The sequence below is a fragment of the Trichechus manatus genome, unplaced genomic scaffold (genome assembly GCF_000243295.1).
Source record: "Trichechus manatus latirostris isolate Lorelei unplaced genomic scaffold, TriManLat1.0 scaffold00063, whole genome shotgun sequence".
Lineage (NCBI taxonomy): Eukaryota > Metazoa > Chordata > Mammalia > Sirenia > Trichechidae > Trichechus > Trichechus manatus.
Window position 1 is genome coordinate 3,258,045 of NW_004443999.1, and position 20,873 is coordinate 3,278,917.

The 20,873-nt window shown below is 38.0% G+C and overlaps 1 protein-coding gene across 1 annotated transcript in view; it reads left to right on the forward strand.

Moving 5' to 3' along the window:
- The window catches only part of DCC (DCC netrin 1 receptor), a 608,075-nt gene that overhangs the window by 324,036 nt on the left and 263,166 nt on the right, over positions 1-20,873 (forward strand). Inside the window, exon 7 of the mRNA XM_004379240.2 lies at positions 6,254-6,408. Within this exon, the coding sequence (XP_004379297.1) occupies positions 6,254-6,408 (155 nt within the window). The remainder of the gene's footprint in view (positions 1-6,253; positions 6,409-20,873) is intronic.

Below are 20,873 nucleotides of genomic sequence, written 5' to 3' on the forward strand. Positions count from 1 at the left end.
AACCCATCATGGTTGAGTTGATTCCGACTCATAGCAACTCTATAGGATAGAGTAGAACTGCCCCATATGGTTTCCAAGGAGCGGCTGATGGATTCGAACTGCCAGCCTTTTAGTTAGCGAGCCGTAGCTCTTAACCACTGCACCACCAAGCCTCCATGGAAGCACCAAAGGAGTGATCAAAAACCTCCTAGGAACTTTTTGGTGTATAACTGAACAAATCTGTGAAGGATGATGTGGTATAAGAGAAGCCATTTCTCCCAGAATGCCCTGTGTCACTTTAGCAGTTTGCTGCATTCCTGCAGGTCCTGAGCAGACTGGCAACAGAACCCCGACATCAGTGGGGATGATGGGTGTCGCAGAGGCTGTCTTAGCTGAGCTGTAGAACTCAAGGAACTCTTATTCCTTCCAGTTGCTGTCAGCAAAGCCCGGCCTTTAGAAACATTACTGTTTCTGTTATTGAAACTTGTTCAATAGCTCTAGTTGTGACCACTCTTTTTGTTGTTTCATCTCTGCAAGCAAAATTAATCTGACAGGAAATAACGAAGTGTTTCTGTCAGGCCCATAGCTCAGGGATAACTGTTTATATAGTTTTTCTTTATGATTGTACCACTTACTAATTTATCTCCTCTGATGCCTGGTTCTAAATATTTTGTGGAAAAAGCCCCCTTTTTGGACTTAAGAACATTTATTTCTTAGGGGGTTGTGGCGGTATTTTGTTATGATAATAAAAATAACAGCAGCAACTTCTGTTTATGGAATACTCTATAGGAGTACCAGCCACTGGGCCTACTACTTCATATGTTCCACATACAGAATCTCATGTAATTCTTTCAGAAACTCTATGAGGTAAACATTTTTCTTATGCTTATTTTTCATTTGCGGAAACTGAAGCTCAGCCAAGTAACTTGCCCAGAGTTATACATCCAGGACATGAGAAAGCCAAACCAACACTACCCACACTTATCCCATCCCGTATCCGCTGCACAGTCTACAGAACATTATGATGTGATCTCATTTTGATATGATAACTAGATTTCTGAAGAGTGCCACATAGATTTGAAATGTGTGATTAAATCATTGTTTAAAACCACTTAAGAGCCTATATTGAAGAAACAAGTGGTCAATCCAGGGGCAGCATCAGCACACGATTGGAGGGACTTAGAGTTGTCTTGAGACTGTGTCTGCATAGGAAGAACACTGTTTGCTTAGATTGTATTGTACTGGTGAATACCATATAAGCCCTTTGTACAGAAGCTTTTGTTCCCACTCCATGTAAAATTGTGAAACTATCAATTGCCCACATCAAAGAACAGAATTTTTCTTGTGACTAATATTAATTGGGGGTAGAGTTTGGAGGCTGATAGATATTATAGGATCTTCAAACTCCCTTCTCACTTATAATGTATAGTATCCTCTTTTGTATGTAAGTAATGCTCTTATTATATAGTCTTGGGCATGCTTACCTGGGTTCATTTAACCCTTTTCTGAGCCAATTATTTTCTGCTTTGAATTTTGTGTTGATACCATGTGTTTTAATTAATGGAAGCATTCTGAATCATGGAGTGTGTATGAAGTTTTGGTAGGTGCTATGGATTTTTTTTTCTTGCCCCCTCCCACAAGCCCACCCTAAGTGTTTAGTGGCACATATGAAGTACCACTAATTATATCCCACAGTCCCCACCAGTATCTGTTGGTACATATGTGTAACAAATAAAAATCTTCAAAATTTCAATTTTTTTCTACCCAAAATTCAGACACCTCGTTCAATACCCTGTAGAAACAGTAATTTGCGGCACACGCTTGTTTCTTTGGTTTCAGTCATAAAGCCCCCTGCTTGCAGCAGCATGCATTGCCAATGGCGCAGCAGCTACCCAATAAACCTTCAGAGGCAGAAAAAGTACTTGGTACCTAGAGGTACCTGTAAGAATGAAAGGGTTAAAATAAGACATACCCATATTTTCTTGCCTTTTTTTTTTCCTTTGAAGAATGCCTGTTCAATGGGTTATGACACCATGTCCTGGAACAGTTATTTCATCTGAATCATCTATAGTTAGAAGAATGAAGTCCATTATAAAAGCTCCCTTTCCTTATCCCACTGCCCTCGAGTCAATTCCAACTAATAGTAACCCTGTAGGACAGAGTAGAACTGCCCCATAGAGTTTCCAAGGAGTGACTGGTAGATTTGAACTGCCAACCTTTTGGTTAGTAGCTGAGCTCTTGAACACTGTGCCACCAGGGCTCCTGGCACCACCATAGATGCCTAAAAAGTCTTGGTGTCCTAATCTGACCTTTGATGACAACTATGTTGCTTGAGTGTCTGGAAAAGATAATCATGAACTGATTCATAGCAGCTGATGAGAAAAATTATCCTCACTGTAGTTTCCAGATACCCATTGTCTCTTCCTCCCCTCTGGACGTGTCTTCTATCCTTAGTGTGCATGATCCGAATAGACTCCTCCTTTTCCCATTATTGTTGAAAGGTTAGAGGTTTAAGGGCCAAATTTCTTTCTTAACTTTGATACCCAGTGTCATGGATTGAATTGTGTCCCCCAAAAATATCCGTCAACTTGGCTAGGTCATGATTCCCAGTATTGAATGATTGTCTACCATTTTGTAATCTGATGTGATTTCCCTATGTGTTGTAAATCCTATCACTATGATGTAATAAGATGGATTAGTGGCAGTTATATTGATGAAATCTACAAGATTAGATAGTGTCTTAAGCCAATCTCTTTTGAGACATAAAAGTGAGAAGCAAACAGAGAGACGGGGGACCTCATACCACCAAGAAAGCAGTGCCGGGAGTAGAGTGTGTCCTTTGGGCCTGAGGTTCCTGCACTGAGGTGCTCCCAGAACAAGGGAAGACTGATGACAAGGACCTTCCTCCAGAGCTGACAGAGAAAGCCTTCTCCTGTAGCTGATGCCCTGAATTTGGACTAGTAACCTACTAGTCTATGAGAGAATAAATTTCTCTTTGTTGAAGCCATCCACTTGTGGTATTTCTGTTATAGCAGCACTAGATGACTAAGACACCCACTAACAATGAATCCTTGAAAAAATCATTTTGTCTCTGTAAATCTCACTTTTGCATCTGTAAAATAAGGATAATAAAACCACCCCATCCACACCAAAGGGCCATATAAGATAATGCTTATAAAAGTTCTTTTGCAAAAATAAAATAAATAAATATGATATAAAAGTTCCTACACCAATGCTCTTAATCTCAGTGAACTGCTGCAAGCCAACTGTAGTTAACTAGTGGGTTTAAATCATGAGGATTTTCTTTTAAAAAACAACTCATTGGTCTCAATAATCTTAGTTTTGTAGAAGATAGCAGTGCTATATGTAGTGTATGGGAGCATTAGCTGATGTCTCTTGCCGTTGCCTACTATAGGTTACTTTTGAATCCCACCAGACCCCTTCCGTTTTAGATGACAGAATTCGGCCTTCCGTCAACTTGACACTGTAGTCCTAAAGCAATCCCTAAACCCCAGGATCTATCCAGATTCATATATGGTGCATTTTATAATTACTACCAGTACTGGTTAAGGTAATGCTAACTTATCTAACAAATAAGCCCTAATATATTAAAAAAACCTGTTGCTATCAAGTTGATTCTGGCTCATAGTGACCCTATAGGACAGAGTAGAACTTCCCCCACGGGGCTTCCAACACTATGGTCTTTAGGGAAGCAGACTGCCACATCTTTCTCTGCGTAGGGGCTGGTAGGTTTGAACCACTGACCTTTCCGTTAGCAGCCTAGCTCTTAAACACTACACCACCAGGGCTCCTTACCCACCTCTTCTAGGGTTAGGGCTACCATCCCTCACCCCCATGTCACCACCCTCCCCAGCTCATGCATCAGAAAGTGTCCAGGAATGTCCTGAGCTAGATGGAGAGGGGGCGAGGCAGGAGAGCAGAGGCTTCCAGGCACCTGGGAAGAAGCCAGGAAGGAGGGGCTGAACCAGCCTCTCCCTCCACCCTCACTGGGGCCTGTGATCAAGGCTCAAAGAGAGAGGCTGACAGGCGGCAGATGGCACACACTGCGGGGAGGTAATTGGCTTTGGTTCTGGGGTACCTCTGCTGCAGTCTCCCTATTCTAGAGAGAGAGGACTGAGACAAGTCCCTGGCTTGCCTGCCCAGGCTCTATGGGAGGCTGGAGACTGTGGATCATGCCCCACCAGGAGCCTGGAGAAAGGAGGGGTGGACAAAAGTAGCACAGTGGAGAAGGGATGTGCAGGAAGAAAGGAGGTGGTCACTGGGCAGGGAGGGCTGGTTGGAGACCCCGTGACGCTGCTCTTTTCCCATCCTCAGAGAGCCCCAGAAGGCCCTGAGGCCCAAGGTGGGAGCTGCCTCACTCCCGCTGCTAGGGTGAATGCTGCCTCTTTAATGGCTGCTTGCACAACAAACACTAAACCCTATTTCACTTTTTGCCTTTTTTCATAAAGGTCAAAATCCTCTTTGAATTTCTCTCAGTTAGCTAAAACAGGTAGTAATATAGGTCTTTCTTAAAAGAGAAGTGGCATGAAGAGGGCTTTCCAAAAGAGGGGGATACCTGTATCTTTCTATGCATAAAAAACATTAAAGAAACACTTCCAGATACACTAAAACATCTTTAACATAATGATACAGTAATAATAATGTTTTGATGTGTGTCAAAAAGTAGTGCCCATTTGTTATTACTAACCATTGTATGTGCCTTGAATTTTTAATTCAATAGGCTTTTCAGGGGTTGGTTCATAACTAAGGGTTGTATATAAGTCATAAGTTCATAACCTGGGGACTGCGCACACGTGTGTGTGGCTCAAAACTATGGAACATTACTCCTGACTCTGTAAAGTATAAAAAAAGGTGATACTGATTGACAGGTAATTCTTCTCCAAGCTCTTGTCAGAATTCTTGCAAATTTTAGTTTCTCTGTCATCAATATATGGCTCCCAAGTTTTCCATGAGTGCTTGCCTCAAACCTACAGATGGAGAGAGAGAACATGGAAGATTCCACTTGTGAGATTTTTCTAGGCCATGCCAGGAATGGCCACACATCACTTTCACTCCCAATCATTGGTTAGAATCAGTCACATGACCCCCATCTCAACTCAAGGAGGCTGGGAAATATAGTCTAGCACATGAAGAAGAAGTGGTTTTGGGGATGAGCCAAACAATCTCTGTCATTCAGTCATATTAATGAAATTTTGTTCTTATTTTTCTTCATGGTAGTCTAGCTTGTCCTGGCAGAAAAATAGATTTCACTTTAAATATCTCGAAAGAAAGAAAGGCATTATTAAAATGTACATACAATTCCACTGAGAGGCAATAGATATTATCTAGAAATAGAAACCTTAAGAATCAGTTGAGTAGCTTAAAAGGAGTTTCCTTCTTCACCAAGTTCAATCAGTCATACGTTAAGGACCGATGAGGATATCATATAAATGTCTAGAATCAAAAGAATAGTACTTCTTGTCTCCTAAATGTCAGCATCCACATCCATAGAGTTTGTCTTCTCTTTATGTACTGTAAATCCCACCATGATCAAAAGATCCATCCATTTGTTTGCAACCACTGGGGAAGTTTTTAATTGGTAAAGATATTGAACCCAAGTAGATGTGGCCTGAAGAACAAGGAAGCAAGTAGACATGTGTTGCTGTTTCTTCTCATGCAGAAGGGAATCTTCTTCTTTCACTAATAGCACTTATAGTAACCACAGGAGCTCCGCGCTCCCATACATATCAACACTTAGCATCTGCGTTTTCCTTTCCCTACAATAAAAGAAAATGCATAAACGCATTTGTTGGCAATACTGACAAAGACCGATTTGTAGAATAATTGAAACCTTGATTTTTGTCGTTAGCCGGATGTTTATGAAATGCATCTTCCTGTCTACATTCCAGATGTTTCTTCTTATTTTAATAGCTCTTTGTCATGAGTTTTGAATTCTAAATTGTTAATTGTTAAGGGAAAAGACTAATTTGCAAGTTTCATCGAGGATGACAGAAACTTGAACTCCCCAGAGTCCTTGCAACATTTGCTTTTAGTCCTTCCAGTCAGTTTATTTCCCATAGTGTAAGTCTCAAAGGTCTTGAATTATGTCCCAGGCTAAAATTAAATGAGTTAGCAACCTTTGTGTCACCTCACTACTCTTGTATATGAAATGAAAGTTTTGGCTAAAAGTATTTATTTTGAAATAATCTTTCCCTGCAAATTTTATTTCAGTATTCACTTTGAAATAATTTTTTCTCCAACTTTTATTTCCTAGGGAACGAGCGTTGAATACATCCCAGCCTGGGTCCCTTCAGCTTTCTGTGGGAAACCTGAAGCCAGAAGCCATGTACACCTTCCGAGTTGTGGCCTGTAATGAATGGGGGCCAGGGGAGAGTTCTCAACCCATCAAGGTGGCCACTCAGCCTGAGTGTAAGTATGAAAAGGATTGGGCAGTATTTAGAAAGTAGTTATTTTCATCTGTAATATCCTTGACTCCTCTCATAGAACTTGTTTGAGGTGATAAAATGGACCATTCTGAAGCAATATATTTAACTCAAGGATCTTTAAAAGTAATCAACTTATTGACCAAAATAGCCTCCTCACCTCAGCCTTATCTCCGTAAGGGCAAAATAACAACTAATAAAGACCCAATCCATCCACGCAGGCTACATATTCACTTCCTAAGAAAATGACTTTCTCTGCCTGACAAACTACTTCATTGTTATTGGGTTTCAGCCTCCTCCATTGATTTTTCAGAGTTTGTTTATGAAAAGTGTAACATCAAAGGTGAAAGAACAATGGCATAGAACTTCCAAATACAAGGACTTATTGAAGCACTTAAATATACACTCAATGCGCTCAAGAAGTGACCAAAAGTGAACCTAAATTCGATCAATATAAAGAGATAATATCTACTAAACAATCTCACTACCCTCTCAATTTTTTTTAATATGCTCTAGTTTTCAGAACATTTTAGGATTATAGAAAAAAATGCACAGAAACTACAGACAGTCCCAGATGCCTTCGCACCCCCCTGCACACACTGTCTCCTATTAGTAACATCTTGCATTAGTATGGTACATTTGTTACATCTGATGAACCAATATCGATCCATTATTATTAACTTAAGTCCATAGTTTACATTAGGGTTCACCCTTTCTGTTGAATAATTCTATAGCTTTTGACAAATGCATAATGTCACGTGTCCACCATTATATTATTGTTACCGAAAATCATGGATTTGAGCAGCCTGCAGCAAAAGCCAATACTGAGACAGGGGTGAGGTGGGCAGCAAGAGGGTTTTATTGTATATCGATATATAGGAGACAGAGGGGAATGAGCTCCTCCAAAAGACCTGTCTCCTTTACTGGAGACTGGCCGAAGGTTTTATCTGGACAGGATTATAGTTTCTCTTCACGGTGGTCACGTTTCTCATGTCCCAGATGATTTCACTTCTTACTGGCAATCCTTGAAATTTATCTGGCACCGTTAGTCACGATTGTCACATTGCAGATGAGTTAATCCTAGTCCTTGAGGGTTATCAATGTGTTCTGCCACCCTCCAAGGAGAAACTTTAGTCAATGTTACCGGAATAGGAGGAGGGAGAAAGAAGGAAAACAAAGAAAATACCATGAGGAAAAGCGGGGGCTAGTAATGGTGGGAAGCAATGGCGGTAATTGCGCTTATGCAGCCTCTTCCAGTATCATACAGAATAGTTTCACTGCCCTAAAAATGCCCTGTGTTTTATCTAGCCATCTATTCTCACGATGTGATTCTCTAACATCTATCACTGTATCGAGCTAAATGATCAAAAAGTATAACAGCTGGACATTCTTTGACAAAATTCAATGATTTCTGCTTTTATTAAGGAATACTGTATTTTTACAAAAATAGCGCTGTCTATATTTGTTTGCCAACAGCCCCCAGAGGTATTTTTATAAGAGCGCTATGCTAATTTTTTTACAGCAACATGTAAAAAAAATTAGCATAGCGTGCTTACAAAAAATACCCGGGGTCAGGGTGAGGGTGAGGTTGGCAAGCGAACAGAGACCGTCTGTGTTAACTAGCATAAAATTACAGTGCAAAATTGCACATTTGAAAAAATATTTGTTCATCTTATAGAATTTTGAGTTTCCATATGGATTTTAATGTTGTTTGAAAAGATCAATTGCTAATGATCACTTTGCTAGCTTTATTTTGTTTTAAAAGTTTTTTTTTTTAACTGATAATATTAAAGCTAAATTCAGTGAATGACTATTTGCAACACATGGCCTTATTTTAGATACCTAGTTACATCTACTCCGCTTTTTTTTTTTTTTTTTGATTAATAGTGGTATTTTGTTTTTATTCTTGTTTTATTTTAAACTATGTTTAAATTTGTGATGACTTCAAATGCTTTTGGAAAAAGATGAAATAGAAAGTAGGAATAGTTCCATTGGTAATTGTGAGAAATAATCTTTGGACTAGTTCACTTCTTGAGTAGTATTTTAAATGGGCATGTTGAAGAAGAAAGAGCATGAGAACACTCTGATTTGCAGACTAGGTGCTGTAGCATTCCCCACACTTTGCAAAATCTCCATTCTTCCTTCTCCTTAGCAGAGCCTTGAAAGACAAGATGATGACAAATTGAAATAAAGTGTTTAGTGGGAGGATGGGGAGGGCTAAGCCATACAAGTCTTGCAAATGTTCACCTCAGAAATAAAACCTCAGTTAGCATCTTCAAAAGCACAGCAATATACAGGTTGGAGGCAGTTATTAGGAAGTATAGGCTCCCAGGCAGGAGTGACTACATAATTGTGGGGCCCAATGCAAAATGAAAACATGGGACACCTTATTCAAATATTATTAAGAATTTCCAGACAGCAAGAGCAGAGCATTAAGCCAAGCTCTTTGGAGGGTTATTCTCTGTGCATGGCACTTCTAAGTGTGGGGTCTTGTGTGCTTGCACTGATCATATGCCCATGAAGTTGATTCTTCTCCCAGGTTCCTACTCTGGAGGGATGTTTTGTTGTTGTTTAGATTTAAATCATTAGATAATGCCTCTTTCTACTTCATAATGTCTGTATTACAATGACAAACTTTTCATGCATCGTATACATAGAATCCATGAATTTTTATGAAAATTTGGTATTTTGAATCAACAGAGTTGAATTAAAAATTGAATCAAAATATCATTTTTCAAAATTTTATAAACCATACAGTATAGAGACTGACAGTTTAAAAACCTGCCAAAAATTCTATAAAAAACATCTTGTTCAGTTTTCTGTTATTAGAATGTATAACTTTAAAAGCATGTTCATTTTCAAAAGATCCAATTTCTATGGATTATCTGAATTCTTCACTTCCTAATTCGCCTATATTATCCCTAGAAGTATTTTAATGTATTTTTCACGGCTAGCTGGCCGTGATGACATTGTATTTCTGATGAAATTCCTAGGTAGCCAGCCTTGCTTTCTAAGAAACATCTTTTTTTCTATCAATACCATTGTTCCTAAGTATCCAGCTCGGAAAAGCAATTTGAGGGTTTTTAAAAAAATTACTTTGTTTTATGCCAAAATTTCTAAGTCAAGAGACAAGGTAATATTTTCCATTTTCACACTGACAAATCATAATACCTCATCTCATTAAAAAAATGAAGAAAACAAAGCTTCTGTTATAACATGTTCTGCCAGTTGTACTGTAACTGATTAAAAAAAAGTCAGAGATTATTTGTATTGCACATATAGCCTTACTTCTGTAAAATAAAAAAGTGACATACTTCAACTATAAATACAGTCATTGAGCACTGTTCCAGGTGGCCTGAAACATGTTAGAAAGCTGTATACTGCATATAATGAAGTAGCAGCATGTACAGATCTCAGAATTTTCTTGGTGAAATAAATATTCTAAAATGTAACAGTAACAAAATGACCCAAGTAAAACAATTTATAAGAAGTTGTCGAACAAAATATAAACAATCTGAGTCATATATTTACTTGTGGATCTATTAGCCTATGATAGTCAAGACTTATTATCTGGTTAATTTTTTATTCCTAAATCATATTGCTTCCACCTCCTGAAATCACGCTGTATTATAAAGACAGCTGTCTTGGTGCTTTTTGTTTTTTTTTTTTTTTTATCATATGCTCTCCATCACGCCCCATTCAGGAAGCCGTCTGAGGAATTTGTGCAGAGGACCTTACCAGGCGCTGGTCTCTGTAAGCATTTACTTTGCTTAAAAATTAGCCTAGACAAGGATAAAGCACAAAACCACAACTAGAAGGCCAACTGAATAAAATGTGTTGCTAGCTTCGGTATTGTCGTCTCATATAGGTTATCTTTTCTCCACAAAATGAACATGGAGAATCCTTCTGCTTTAGAAACCTGAAATATTCTCGAGGTTGCTTTCATTAAGGTTGATGATAACAGCCTAGAATGCTAACCATACTGTGCCTTTTAATAATAACATTGTTTTATTTAATTACGTTGTTCTTAGCAATGTGTGGAGTAAGAATTCTTTCCCCTGTAGGCACTGCTTATTTGCCCTGGTGACTTGGTTATGTTTTATTAAGCATTGTCATTGGATAAGTCATCTCTTACTGTGTAGATAGGAACATTTCATCTTAGATGAACAGTATGTTCAGAATATCCTTTACATGTGCAAAACAGTGACTCCTTCAATTCATTTAGATTAACAGTACTGTGTAGCTAACTTGCTGTCTTTATTACAGGCATTAGGGTAAATAAATAATGTTATCATGACTAATAGGTATTTCATATGCATTTTATCTTCTGTCGTTAATACAAAATGCCATTTTGACAATTTAAAAATATTTCTAGAATAAACAGCACTTCATCTTCTCCAAGCCTGCTCAATAATACACAAATTGCTGAGGAAGATGGAACACTCTAAAGATCCTTGTACTTTTCCTTTTCTTCTCTCTCCCTCCCTCTTTCACTCTCTTGCTCCCTCCCTCCCTCCCTTCCTCTCTCCCTCCCTCCTCCCTCCCTTCCTGCCTTCCTTCCATCCTGTCTAGCCTGCTTATAAGCCCATCTTTTGGTCTTCTTAGAGGAAACACAAGGGCTGATTTTATTAGCTGGCTGGAATATCAGAATTTAGAAACATAAGGGAAAAAGATGCTTTCTAACATTATTTCTATCCCTGACAAAATGATCTTATCTTTGGGAAATGGGTCTCATCTGGCTATGCACTTGATTGCTTCTTTTATCACTGTTTTTCCATATGTGATGTAGTAATTGTACACTAAAAATTACACGGCTTTTATGCAAATCCAGTTTCAAGTTTTTCGTATTATTTGAAAATATCAACTCTATTATGAAAACCACATTCTTAAGGAACAAAAACTGTTGGAAAATACGTCTGATATATAAATCAGCCAGCGACAGTTTCCTAAAGCACGTACATTTTGTAGTAATCATTTAAAGAGATCAACAACCCAAGATCCAGTTTATGAAATAATCACCCAGAATAGAAGGGCTTGATTTATATGAAGGTTTGTGTCCCCTGATTATATCTTCCTTTTGCTAAACCCTTGTTCCTTCTCTCCTGCCTTTATGGTATATAATTTCTCCACTGTATTATCAGCCAAGATTAAAGTCCCTGCCTGCTTAAGACTTGTCTAATCTTTTCATACCACATGTGGAGAATTTTTGAATTATTATTTGGGATCCTTTGAGATGCTGTTAAGGTGGTTTAATCATCAAGAATGTTAAAATGGACCACAAACCTGCTTGAGAGCTTGAGTTAAAATGGGAAGCCTATTTGTAGACCACAACCTAATTATCCATAAAACCCCTTTATCTTTAAGAGCTGTAAGTAACATTCTTAGTCCATTATATTCTTTACATTGAGAAGATGAGTGAAAGCAACCCCCAAGTTCAGTGACTTTAGAATACATTATCTAGAGGAATAGTTAGATTGCTTTTTTCCTCCTTCTCTGTTTTTTTTTTTGTTTTTTTTTTTTAATTTTAATTCTAATAGGGATTTGCTAGAATGGTTGTTGTGGAGAGAACACACAAGTTCAACTCCTGTCTCTGATCTTTACAACCTGTATCCGAGGGCAAGTTTCTTAATCCTTGAGACCTCAGTTTCTCCAACTCTAAATCAGAAATATTATTTACCCCTCATGTTCCTAGCTTGGGAAGATAAAATGGGAAAACAGACAGAAACCCCTGGGTTTCTGTAGACATCTGGTAGGCACTCAACAATAAGAAGTTCCTGCCCCAACGGGATCAAATGGGAGCATATTTCCAACTGCACTACACTTAAAAACAAAACAAAGTAGGCTATTTAGGTACTTGCCTAGATAAACAAGGCTAAAATAACACTTTATTTAGGATTTGTAACTGGCTTAATTGCAATCAGCACATATATATGCTTTGTTACTTTTCCCTAATTATGCTTTCCTGACAAGCAGGCTTGGCAGGCTGCTATAGACTAGCTTGTTCTCTAATCTTATCCAATGTACATCTATGTATCTGTAACTAAATTTTGAGGTCTCGTGATCAGAACCCAGTGTATTACCGTATAAAATGTGTCACAGCATAGCCATTTTATGAATAGCTGCTTGGTTAAAAGATGCTGCTAGAATCTGGTTCCTACTTAGAATGGGGCAGAGATATTAAATGTCATTTATGTTCATTTCAACATGGCTCTATAAACCGAGCCAACCAAGTTAATCACAGTTCTGTCCAGCCCATTTCTTTTATCACCTGTGCTGGTTTACAATTATGAACTGAACTGCATGTTGATTTGAGTGAATATTTGGGATGAGTGTCATATCTAAATTGACCATGGGCTGATCAACAATGGTCCAGTTGTGTGGTCACATATACGGCTAGCGATGAACCGTAGAAAGAATAAAAATACATTCACATCCCATCCTTTATAGCAGCATACAGATAATGATGTTACTGAAAAAGTCTCTTGTTGAAAAATGTGTTTTCAGGTAACACAAACAAGACGGGAGAGATTAAAAGCTTACAGTTCAGCATCACAGCAACAGAAGGCTTAAGGAGCCTGTTTGGATTTAATGGTCAATTAGTCGAGGATATTATGTCTTTTAAATCACTTCGCTGTTTTATTTTATAATGGTGTATAATAGTGGGAGGAAGGAATATTTAAGTACCATTAAAAGAGTTCAAGGACCCATTGTGGCACAATGGTTAAGTGCTCAGCTGCTAACTGAAAGGCCGGCGGTTCCAACCCACCCAGTGACTCTGCAGCAGAAAGATGTGGCAGTCTGCTTCAGTAAAGATTTACAGCTTGGAAACCCTGTGGGGAAGTTCTACTCTGTCCTACAGGGTCACTATGAGTTGGAATCAACTCCATGGCAATGGGTTTGATTTGTTTTTTTGTTTTTTTAAAGAGTTCAAAAGCAAATGTGAGTCACTCTGCACTTTTATTATTCATTCAGAAATGGTTCTTTTATGTGACGTTCTCGATCTGTGTGTCCAGTACAATCGCTATTAACCGCATGCGGCTATTTCAGACAGGATGTATCTGTCTAGCCTGGAAGACAGAGGAAAACTCAGCTTCAAAGGTAAAATAGCTGAGCTGAGCTATTTTAGAGAACTCCTTAAGTTATATCCGATGCTATGGAGAGCTGGTAAACATGACTAATGAAGAGTAAAGATGGAAAGAAAATAGAACACTTTGATCACATATGTACTTATCACTCCCTCATCTTGACAGCATTCTTTTCCATGCAGCCTATAGCATTTATTGAACAATTATTATGTGTTAAGCACTCTATAAGGTGTGGGGATAGTAAGTAAAATGAGTCAGATGACATCAAAAAAATTAGGAATAATATTCATATTAAAATATATCTGTTTAATAAATTGTTCTAAATCATATTGTAGGCTCAAATTTATTTACTCTTTTTTAACCTGAAGCAATTATTACATTAATGTATGTATATATACACATTATGTTTTTATGAAATATGCACGTGCATTTTAGAAAGTATCACATCAAGAAATTTACAACTGACTAGCCTGATGTGATACTCAACCAAAATTAAGTAAAATTTGCTTTTAAATCACTTCTCTGTTTTATGGGTTCTTTTAACTGCAGGTTATATTCTGCCTGCTGTAATGTGTGGTAAATCTTACTCATTACACAAAAAAGTCAATAATTTGATTTAACTACTGTTTTCTAACTCCAGTATTCCTGCACTGTTGTATTGGTTTAATATAGGAATTATTTCTACTTTGCAAGAAGATATCTAGGGGGAAAAACTATGTTCTATGAAAACACTTTTCTGTTTCAGATCAGTATTTTCACCTTAGGAGAAAAGTGTCGGCTCCAAATCACAACTAATAGAGAAAGTTGGATTGGGCCAGAATTCCTAATCACAGTCATTTTTACAGGTAGAGAGAATTGGCATGGGTTGTAGTTGGAAGATTTTAAGATGATGACACACATTACTACTTCAGGCTGTAGCTGCTAAAATCAAAGTTAAGATGTTGTCAAAGGTGTCTGGGAGAAAACGATCATGAGGTTTTTATCAACTGAAGGTCTAAGCAGGGAACTCTGAGCCTGTGGTCAACCGGTATGTTACCGCCTTGTTTAAATACATGATCAGATTTTCAGGTCTTTTTCCGAACGAAAGTAGCGTGAAAGTTGGTTAAGAGCAATGATATATTTTTAAAATGAAATCAAGGAGACCTGAGAGGAGGCTGATAATGCAGTATTTTAGTCAAGAGATGCTGATAGCTAAGGTTTCGGTGGTAATTATGAAGGTGTTGATAACTGGCAGAATTCAGGATATTGTTGGATGATAGAGACAACAAGATTTGTGGGGTGTGGTATGGAGAAAAGATGGGAGTCAAATTTACTCGTAGGTTTTGGGCCTTAGAAGTAGATGAATGGTGGGACCGTTTGTTGGGATTTGAAAATTGAGGAAGGAGCTGACTTGGAGGGTATGTGTGTGGAACAGGGTAGGGGACAAGCCACAAATTCATTTTTTGACACATTAGGTTTGACTGTTAAATGTATGCATGTTTTATTTAGTTAATTAGATTGTGCGCTCAAAGAAGATACCCAATATTTTCTCTGAATATAAAAATAGAAGGAAATTCCACATATTACTGGGCAAATGGCCAAGGCAATGCAGAATTTAGCTTTGCAAAGATGAACAGTTGGAATAACATGGGAGAATTCTTCGTGTCATGAACTGTAAAGGAAGTGAGCCCTACATGTCCCTAGTGAATCCACTATAGTGATATGCATATTGCCATGCCCAGAGGACACTCAAATATTTGTCAATCATCGAGAAGCCTCCTCTTTAGAAAGCACCCCTGCCAGGCCAGTAGAGTGTAATTTGACGTGGCTGTTACCAGAAAGGAGAATTAACTAGAAGAAGGCTTCAGATCCACAGCACAGACTTCAGCTGCCAAGATTTTCCAAGGAACCGATCCAAAAGGGGGTATATCAGTGCCAAAATAAATATTAGCCCAGAACCAGCTTGTTTTCTGACATGTACTTTGCCTATGTTCATTAAACAGAGATTGAATTCTAATGGGATGTCTATCTGGGGATGATCTAGAGGTCGAATCACCTTATTGCTCTGACTGCATCAGGATTGCACCAACAAAATCCCAGTTTAAGGCCCAAGCAAAGGCCAAAAAAATTAAGAAGGAATTTGCCTTTTGGCTTCCAACATCCGTTTTCTTATCTTTGGGAATTTTATACTTTCTACTAAATCAGAGCCCCCAGTGACCAAAACTTCTATCCAATGATCTGAAATATAATGTTAAATCCATAAAGTGACCTTGATATTGTCAAATCCAACCATAAAATTTTACAAAAAATAAACTTGAGAACCAGAGAGTTTAAGGACAAGTCACAAGGCAGGTCAGTGGGATCATCAGGCCTATATCTTGATCCTAATTCAGGGCTGATTATGTCAAGCCACCCTACTTCCAATAAAAGCAGAAATAAAGATCTATACACATATAAGATGATTTTAAATTAATTAACTATATTTTTCATTTAAAAAATAATTTCACCCATTGTCTCTCAAGGAGAGGAGAAATGTTGGTATTAAGAAACATCCCTTGTTGTTGTTGTTAGGTGCTGTTGAGTTGGTTCCGACTCATAGTGACCCTATAGGACAGAGCAGAACTGCCCCTCAGGGTTTCTAAGGAGCAGCTGGTGGATTTGAACTGCCAACCTTCTGGTTAGCAGCCGAGCTCTTAACTATTATACCACCAGGGCTCCACATTCCTAGGGTCCTTAAAATCATATTTGATATGTCTCTCCCTTCTTCTTTTCTCCAGAATTTTGACCCTGCTTGTAGACTGTAGGACATAGCACTTTTAGAATGTGTTGGTGGCTCTAAGGAAACTAATAAGTAAAAGGAACCAGGTAGGTAACTGAGCTTGTGGAAGCTGCCAGTGAGAACTCTTACTGGCATTGACTGCACATTCAGATTTCCACTGTTGGACCTTCAGTTGATAAAAACCCCGTGATGATTTCCTCCCAGACACTGATGGCAACATCTTGACTCTGGTTTTAACAGCTCCAACCAGAAGCAATAACTGTGTGCCATCACCTTAAAATCTTTTAACTTCAACCCATAGCAATTCCCTTTATGTGGAAAATATCCTAGGAGCAAGAATTCTGGCCTACCTCAACTCCTGCATTAAATGTGACAAAGCTAATGGTGTCAGAGCTGGAACTGGAAGCTAGCATAACATTCCTACCACACTGCTAACTGTGGGGGTGTGTGTGTCTATAGCACACTTCAATCTGGGGAAGCTGCAGTTCAAGGGCTCATAACCACTTGTGGCTAGGGTCTATCATAATGGATAATGCAGATATAGGCATATCTTGGCGTATCTTAGCCTTGATAGTTTTAAGGAAACGGAAAAGAGGTCATTGAAAATTTGCATTTTAACAACAGATCTTTAATGAGTTAAAATTGTTTTTAGTTCAACATCGCTGATGATTGGATCAGAAAACATAGAGATAACAGCATAATATTAATAAAATTCCAGCACATTATTGACTTTAAACCCATCTTGGTGAGTTATGCTATCACTCATGCTAAGGAGCATGTGAGACACATAATTTCTGTACCCTCTTATAAATCATCTACTTGATCTCAACTTTCAGTCTGCTGTCTTGATAAAAAGTCCTTTTCTACTATCTTTCAGCGAAATTAAAGGTAATTATTATTACTTCCATTCTTCAGAGAGGTTATTTGGCTTGAAGTTCATTCCGAGCTCTTCACAAAGAAGGCTTAGGACTCCTAGAAATGAGTTGATGTTAATTTTGATGGTATGTGTCATCATTTAATATCATATTAACCACAAGTAACAATGTCATCATGTATTTAATATACCACTGACTCGTTTTGGATCATGCCACAGTATTTAAATCCAAAGGCTTGATTAATTGTATCACTTTCAATATTATTTGTCCTATAGCCTCCCTAACACTCAATGTTATTATAGTATTTTTGCCAATCTCTGTGGGAATATTGAATTTCCCTCCATTCCAAGAATTCACATGTTCTTGAATTATCCTAGTAGCATTGCCAATATCTGCATTGTCCATTATGATAGACACTAGTGGCTAGTGAGCACTTGAAATGTGGCTTCCCCAGATTGAGATGTGCTATAAATATAAAATTCACATCTAATGTTAAAAGCTTAGTATGAAAGGAAGAATGTAAAGTATCACGTTAATGAACATTGACATTGATGCGTTTTGAAATGGTAATATTTTGGATCTATTGGATTAAATAAATTATTAAATTAATTTCACTTGGTACATTTTCACTTTTTAAAGGAGATCTAAAATTACATATATGTATTTTATATTTGTATCATATATTTATATTGGATAGTGATGGCATATATGTATATCCTTGTGTCTTATATTCAGTCAAGAGGAAATCAGGAAGGTTACCAGTCTGATATTAAATTGAATTTCAGATGTACTGAAATACAGCAGTTAAATCTAACCCCTCTCAAATAAATATTTCTAAGTTATCTAAATAATATTTCTATTTAACCATCATTTTCCTTATTTTACTCCATATTTACACAAAATCATAATTAGTAGTCTTTGGATGTGAGTCAAAGTCATTTCTTCCCTATTGGTCTAACAATTGAGGGCATGGATGAAAATAAAAGCAAAGGAAGTCTAGTGGAAGGAAGAAAACAAATCTGTGTTCCAGTGTTCAGTTTTACTTAAAGTCATTCTCTGACTTCTGTGAGATGATTTACTTCTAAAGCCTATTTGTCTTCCTCCTGCTATCTCTGAACAAGCCCGGACCTTCCATGTGGTTAATAAACTTCTTATCTTTTGAATACTGAAAATAAAATAAACTTAATCCTCAGATGGGTTCAGCCAGCAGACCGGGAGCCTTTTAGATGCTTCTTAGAGATACAGGACAACTAGGTTTTCTGTCCTGTGTGATTATCAATCTTTCCCTTGCATGCATGTATGTGTAAGGGCGTTAAAGGTGCTTCTCAGTGATAAATGTCAGTGGAATCACAAAGTGAATATTAATTTCAGTATTGTCAAGGTCAAATGTTTACCCAGGTTCGTTGTTATGGGAATTTTTATTGTGGCTGCTGTTAGGAAAGATATTTTATCTTGGGCTTTTTTCTCAAGTATCAAGAGAGAAAGTGAGCCAAAGACCTCAACAAACATACACACTGCTCAGAAAAAAAACTCCCTAGCACAGTCTGATCTGTTAACTAGGGTAATTTTTTCAAGTGCCTTAAAAAAGATCAAGGTGTAGGTTTAGAGGAGCTAAGTTAGGTGGGAACAGAACAAACACACAATCACAAAATCTGGAGACCAGCTGACATTCCTAAAAAGCAGCTGTCTATATAAGGAAAAAGAAAGAAGAAAGTTACAGGGAAAATAAATAAAGATGAGAAAAAGTCTATGATGAGGCCATTCATAGATGTAAGGTGTGAAATGATCTAGCTAGGAGCCCAAGAAATTAAAATAGAAAATGAAGAAAAATATTAGGTTATGACTGTTCATATGAGGATAATTAACCAGCTGGACATTGTATATGGTAAAGTACCTAAAGTCCAGTGTGGATGCTAACGCTGTCATATTCAACCCTTCCCACTACACACATACCTTGTCCATTTGTTCATATCCTGTTGTTTCATATCTCAGTGAACAGAACCCAAAATACCCAACTATGCAAGTCAGAAATACAGTAGTCATTCTTGATGCTTCCATCAGCTTCACTCCCCTACTTCCAATCCATCAAGTGCTGTCGATTTTACCTTCTCTCTTTGCCCCCACCACCATCATTCTAATTAAATATGTTAACCTCTCTCTTTTCTACTGTGGAATATTCTCCCAAACGTTCTCCCTACACCAGCATTTACCCCCTTCAATTTACTTTTTACATAACAATGTACAAAATGCTTAAACCCATCAATTATTTTCTGATTCTTGGAATAAAAGATGGAAATCCTCCACAAAGCCCAGTATGGTCTCGCCCCTGACAATCTCCCCCACTTCATCTGGACCCTTCTCTTCCTGGCTCCCTGTGGTCCAGCCACCTTAGACTGCATGTCTGTGGAGGCTTCTATTGTTTCCCCCAGCACTTCTCACAGAGCCTGGCATGCTGAAAAACTTAGTTAATATTTATTGAGCATTGACTTTGAGCAAGATACCTTTCATAAATTATTTAATTTAATCTTTACAGTAAACCTATGAGGTAGATTCTGGTATTAACCAAGCAGTTGCGGTCAGTTTTAACTCATGGTGACCCCTCATGTGTCAGAGTAGAACTGTGCTCCATAAGGTTTTCAATGATGAATTTTTCAGAAGTAGATCACCAGGTCTTTCTTCTAAGGCACTTCTGGGTGAACTCACTCCCCCAACTTTTTGGTTAGTAGCAAAGTGTGTTAACTGTTTGCACTACTCCCTAGATGATACCGGTGTTGCTCCCATGTTTAAAGAAAAGGGAATTTAAGTTTGAAGATGTTAGATAGCTTGCCTTAACATAGCCTGGGTGTGGAGTTTAAATTTGAACCTAGAGTCTTTCGTTGGGAAGTCTGTGCTCTTTACTACTGGTCTGCGTCACCAAAGCGTCATTAGATGGGATCCTTTGTCATCAGAGTAGCCCAGATCTCTGACTTCTGTAAAACCGATGTGTTAAGAGAAAGAGTTCTAAATTTCTCCTTTAATTTATGGGCCCTCCCAAAAGAGCCAGCTTACTCAAGGAAGTTCCTTATCTTTTAAAGCCTGGCAACAAGTAAACATTAAATTTCATTCCCAAAGAGATAGTATCTTTTAAGGTAGCATCTTTCCATCATGATGTAGAAAAGCCTACCGACTTGACTGCCTGAAAAAGATTACTGCTTCCTTCTCCTCTGGTAAATGGCCTCAAGGCTCTTTTATACAAGCAATCTATACATGTCATTTATTGCTGTATTAAAACTACAAACATCCAATACTGATTCTTCCCATACTGACCATAACATAAGTCAACTTGGAAAAGGTAGCTGGGATTTAGTTACATTATCACCACAGGAAACCCTCTGGGTTTCGCATACTGTGAAGACACCTGCTTTGCTCTATTTGTAGAGAACTGACATGTTTGTCTACAGAAATATAATCTTAAAATATATACAAAGTCTCCAGTCAGTAGGAAGCAAGCATGAGGCTAGCAAGTGCCATTCCTGTGGTTTTCTGCTCAGGACTCTCCTATAAGAATGAAACAAATTTATATTAAGGAAACTATAACAAGAAAAGTAACTATGTGGAGTATTCATGAAGAGGTTGAAAAGGCTTAATTTATATGACACATCAGGTGAAGTGAAGCTCTTTTAATAGGTATTCATTTGGCCAGACTTGGTTTGTAAACATAATCCTGGATAGGACTCATGCTACAACCTTAGAC